This window comes from Rhododendron vialii, chromosome 9a (genome assembly GCF_030253575.1).
Source record: "Rhododendron vialii isolate Sample 1 chromosome 9a, ASM3025357v1".
In the NCBI taxonomy this organism is placed as follows: Eukaryota; Viridiplantae; Streptophyta; class Magnoliopsida; order Ericales; family Ericaceae; genus Rhododendron; species Rhododendron vialii.
In genome coordinates, this window is record NC_080565.1 from 28,771,766 (window position 1) to 28,777,500 (window position 5,735).

Sequence of the window (5,735 nt, forward strand, 5' to 3'; positions counted from 1 at the left end):
TAACGCTATAAAAAATGCTGCATTCTATAGACTTTTGTATTGAATATTTGCTCGCAGAAGAACTGACTTTCGTTCTTCGCTCCATTCTTGATCAAATATGCCACTACCATTGCTATGTTTACGTCTGTTCAAGAAAAAAGTGCTATGTTTACGTAATCAATATTTATTACCCCGTATTATTGCTTGTGTCACGTTTTATTCAATCCCCAGAATAATCCGAAAATCAAAGTGGAGAACAATTATTCTAGTACTAGCAAGTTTTATAAAGACATCTTATTAATAAATAAATAAAAAGTCTTATAAAGACATCCTTAAAACTTTGACTCACCAAGCCCCAATGCGTTTGAATCAAATATTCTTCCTTTTGAAAGGTCCTCCATATGTCCCAATTAAAGTTTGCCCAATCTCTTTTCTTTATTTTTTTTATTGTTGTGGAATTTTTGAAATTATTTTGTGAGAAAAGAGAATAAATTCCGAAAGTGATAAGTGCCGATCCACTGATATACATGATAAAAGGAAAAAAGAATTCTCACTGATGTTTCTTTTCGTCTCTATGTATCGAATGGGTAAGATGCTAGTCATTTTACAAAAACAAGAAAAAGAGGAGAGGAAAGCTAACCCGTGTATGGACTTTATAGGCTTATGGCTAATCACCAATTTATAGTACCCATAAGTACTTCAAATTAAAACAGCTAAAATTGATGAATTTTTTTTTTGTGTGTGGATAACAGCAGTTATCTTCAATATCCTCCTCGAGGTCAGTCCCATGTATGTACCTGTATGAGATAAGTGTTACAAATAACCTCATTTAATTTTTTCCCACCATTGAGACCATTAGTTATTGCAAAACCCCAAAAAAATATTTATTCATTGCAACTATTTCAAGTGAACAGCAACTGACAAACATTCCGACTTAAGCTAATTTAGAAAAAAAATCAGACTAAAGACCAAAAATTGAACTGCTCAAATTCAACCCCACATCCCATATATTTTCCCATCGAAAAATGCTACTACCACAAATACCTTACACAAAAACAAACATAAACTCATTGGTAGAGAGTTTGTGTTTGTATTTATGTTTGTGGTTCTAGAAGGATTGTTTTCGAACCCTCGTCAGTTAGTGAAGTTCTTGATAGTAGCATCAGGCTTAGTAGCCTTCGCAGCCGGAGATGCCTCGACGGACTTCGACGGCGCCACCGGCTTTGGGGTCAACTCCGCGGGCAGATCCTCAATACCCTTCAAGTAGAACGTGTAGAACAACTTGACGGGGAACACAAGCTGCTGCAGCTTCACCTGGCCGTACGCCCCCTCGAATATCCCGGACCCGCCGGTGACCGCCAGGAACGTTTCCTGGTAGGTCAGGTACGGGCCCTGGACCGATAGGTGCCCGTAGTCCCCGAAGTAGAAGCTGTATATGGCCTCGTACCGGTCGCCGTTCTTCTCTGGCACGTGCTGGATGAGGATGGCTATCCCTGACGTGATCCCCAGCCGCTTCTGGAGGTCGCCGGTGTAGAGCTTGTTGCTGAAGGGGACCAGGTCGCCCAGCGAGTGGACCGTTTTCTGACTCAGTGGGAGGTACGCCGGGCTGCCTCGGTCTCCCTCGTTCATCTCGTAGACGCTCAGTTCTTGAACTTTGGCTGGAACAACAGAAATATTTAAGCAGGATCAGGATGGATAATACAGAATCAAACTGAAAAAAATTAAAGACAAAAGCATTTTTTGGGAAAAGAATCCAGAATGTGGCGACAGAGTTGGCCTTGAGTTCTCTGAGATAAAGTTTAAGGTGCGGTCGCTTTAAGCCCCGAAAAGTCAAGGCCAGCTCCAGTAACGGATTCAAGCTAGGACCTGTGGGGCACGAGCCCCACTTCAAATTTGAAGGTTTTTTTTTTTTAAATTTTATTTTATAAGAATTTACCTCATGACTAACTTGAAAGTGTAACTAAAATTCATTTTCTCCCAACAAAGGCACTCGATCACTAACAGAGAACGAATGACTTGAGAAGTTTCAAATGTGAAAACTCCAGGCTCCCATCATCCGCAACCATCCTAGTCCAGAGGCCCTTGTTGGAGCTTGACACTAGTATGAAAAGCTTTCATAACATGAAAACCTCATCGTCGTCTATTGTAAAGCCTTCCTTTAGTAACTTTTGTTGAGTTCTATGATAGTTTTGTTACCATTTTTGATGTAAAGGTATAACTCTGTTGTCGGTTGATGAGTATGTTATTTTTTGCTAGTTCTTTTAAGACGAAAGTCCAAATTGCGGTATCATTTGTTACGGGTTATCCCTAAGTTTGTGTCTTTGTTGTGCCCCACTACTTGTTATTCCTTGCTACGCCACTGCCAGCTCTTGCGATGACTGCAACCGGTGTTGAATCATTGATTTTCAAAGTTGAATTTGAATTGACTGACTGGACGGTCCTAATCCGATGATCAGGATCGATGCCTAATTTGATGATCAGAGTTATCTTTAGCGTTTTCCACAGTGGAGAAAAAGGTGAACTACCTAAAAATACAAGAAGATCAAAAAAAGAAACAAAACTAAAAGTACTCATTTTTTGTATATTTCTCACCAAATCTCTAATACTGTTAGAGCACGTCAAGAACATCGCCCATACCAAAAAAAAATTATATTCATCGGACGTCAATTATTTAATACTGTCACGCTGCATTCTATATACGTTATTCCAAAAAAAAAAAAAAAATTATTGTGGAAAAAAGTACTTACTGGGTCTCGAGCTATAAGGCTTGGGCTTGAACCAGTCGAAGAAGAATGCTTTGGTGGTGAGCCTACTGGAGGGTCCTGCGGCTGAGAAGCCTTGATGGGTGGTTGTTGAGATCTTCACATTTGAGGAGGAAAGCGGATAAGAGAGGCTGCAGGGTTTCGGAATCTGCTGGGTAATTGATGAAGATGAAGTTGATCCAAGGTTGGATAGTTTTGCAGAGGAGATTGATGATCTGAGAGAGCTTGTGAAAGCCATTGATGGTGGTTGTCTGTAGAGTTGAGAGATGGGGAAAGGTTTAGAGGAAAGTTAGGTGTAGCAAAAGCTTCAGGTATGTCTGTATATTCGTAGTCAAATGATGTGGGTGCTTATATATACTTCTTCCGCCTCAAAATGTTTGAGTCATCGTTTTACCGGATCGAACAAATATTTTGAGACGGAGATAGTATAAGTTTATAGTGATGATAGAAAATATATTTAAGTTTATAGTGTGGAAGCAGAGTGGATGCTGCAACTTGGCATGTGAGGGATTAGGGTTAGCCTCCACATGGTGTTTGTTAATTGTCCTATAAAAATGGTGGGGGAGATTAGAAAAAACTTCTTTAATTGTCCACCACACAATATTATCTTAATTTATAACTTTTCTAGACCAACATATGCACTCCTCAACTAATCTCCGGAAATTCAATGTCACCGTTCACTTGCGGGAAGTCGATTAAAGTTGGGACAAAGTCCCTTATGAACTAGCCTTATAAGAGTAACAACGAGTTTTGAACATAAAACTTAAGACAAAGTAAACCCCTTCAAACCTTGACCACCATGACAATTCCCTGACGTTATCCACTGCCTAAATTAGTAGTTACAGGGAAACTATTTTTAACCTCTTTTTTAAACTTCCAATGTATATATAGTATAGTAAAGATCTAAGTATGAGGATTGCCCTCCTTTGTTGCATTTAATTTCTGATTGCAGGTTGTTAAGGGGGTGCAATACCCCAGATCTACTATTTCCTAGATATCCAAGTTCTTAATCCCATAAAAAAAAAATAAAAAAAATTATTGATTACATGTGTGGATAATCTAGTTCAAAGTTGTCTACGTAATGTGCTTGACACTTAAATATTGGTCATCGATAATATTTTCCGACGAGGAAAGTTCCGGTGGCGGTGAGGTGGATAACGTAAGTCCTCAACAGAAAAGTCTTTTGCCAAAAGCACGTGGTCTCAATTTAGGAGTTGATTGGATTCTCGGCAGTTCCCTGTTGGGGACTGTACCGTGCAGTCGGCATTTTTTTTCGGTACAAGCAGGAGTCGCGTTAATGATCCAAAACTATTCATTTTGTAGAGTTTGCCGAGAACATTAGCTGCGCCAGTATCATAAAGATTGGATGTTGATCAATACGTACACGAAATGAATTTAATATTGTAAAAATGGGGTTGATGGATTTAATTCAGTGTGGCAGAACCTATTTTAGAAAGATCAATGCATTAGGAGCTTGTATTAACCGGCATCCGATCTTTGTGTGGTCTGACACAGTTAGGGCCTGTTTGGATGGGGGCTATCGAAGGGGTATCAGTAAATTAGTAATACCCCCTCCTAAGACTGTGGGCCCATGGTGCCATGGCTAAGCCCCGGATTCTCTTGTACCCCTTTATACTCCCGGCCAGGGGATTATTTTTGGGGAGGTTATACCCCCGGATAATACCCATTTTTCTTTCATTTCAACTACAAAATAACCTTATCCCCTCATTTTATTTCTCATCCAAACCAAGTACTATTTAATCTCCCGTTACATCAATGTGGGCTCACCCTTTCTTACATAATACTCTCTACTATCTTATTCTCCTTCATAACTAATACCCCTAATCCTTATCCCGTATCCAAACAGGCCCTTAGTGTTGTCGATGAGCTCTACGAAACATACTTACTGATGCAACCTGCTTGTGCCGGAAACCGACGACGGCACGGTGCAGTTTATTGGGTCCGACTCCTAAATTTAAGGCCACACTTTGAGAAATTTTGAAAAGTCTACGTCCATGGTTGTCTTTTACCGTTCTCTCCACCGCACTAAATTTCACCGTCCACTTTTGGATAGTCCAGATTTTAAAAAATTATTTTCGGAAAGAGTTTGTTTAAAATTCAGACCATTAATTGCTGAGACAGACGGTGAAATTGAGAGAACGGTAAAAAAGAGCGGTGAAACCGTGCGGTGGACATACCACGACTAACTAAATTTAGGCATGTTGAACTACACATGGAGGCGTAGCTATTACTTTTTTTGGGTAAATACGTAGCTATTACTGTCCACGTTCTCGTGTAACATTACAAAAAAATTGTCAATTTGGATAAGCAAAACGAATATTTCCAACGAACCAAAATTTGTCGAATTCTGTTTATTTTAAAAGGAGGCATAGTCAGAGAGGGGGGGACACCCAGAATTTGTTTAATTCATTACTACTCCATAATGGCAATTAACTCTCAGAAGACAGCTCTTGCACAGGCTTCTGACTTTTGCCCAACAACTAGTCATCGACTTTTCCTCAGGCAATGAAGCAATGGTCACGGCCAATCGCTTCGTATTCGTTTACGGATCATCAAAGTGGGACTCGTGGCAGGCATAAACGGGAGCACCGGTCGAGTCTTGTTAAAGGGTCCTCAAAATAGGACTCTTGGTGGGCTCAAACGGGGGCACCGGTCGAGTCTTGTTAAAGGGTCCCGATATTAGCGTAATCAAAGGACTCAAGTGGCGGGCTCAAACGGGAGCACCGGTCGAGTCTTGTTAAAGGGTCCCGATATTAGTGTCATTCATTTGAGCTAGTTCTGCAATTTTAGCCAGACGGAAAGAAACAATTCTCGTGAAATTCAACTTCAATTTAAGGATTGACAAATTCAATGTTTTTAATCAACAGAAGCCAGTCTACTCAATGGGTTGCTTACTGGTTTTCATATAAAGGATCCAGGTAAAAATGCACCAACAGAACTATATCGAAACAGAGAATAGAGAATCCAAATCCA

At 40.1% G+C, this 5,735-nt stretch overlaps 1 protein-coding gene across 1 annotated transcript; it reads right to left on the minus strand.

Annotated features, from left to right (window-relative positions):
• Positions 1-838: 838 nt before the first annotated feature.
• Positions 839-3,081, minus strand: LOC131300839 (allene oxide cyclase, chloroplastic-like). The gene is made up of 2 exons (XM_058326845.1): positions 2,727-3,081; positions 839-1,637 (listed from the first exon to the last, which is right to left on the minus strand). The coding sequence occupies exons 1-2, from the start codon at positions 2,977-2,979 to the stop codon at positions 1,114-1,116; spliced, it is 777 nt and encodes a 258-aa protein (XP_058182828.1). The 5' UTR covers positions 2,980-3,081; the 3' UTR covers positions 839-1,113.
• Positions 3,082-5,735: the final 2,654 nt, after the last annotated feature.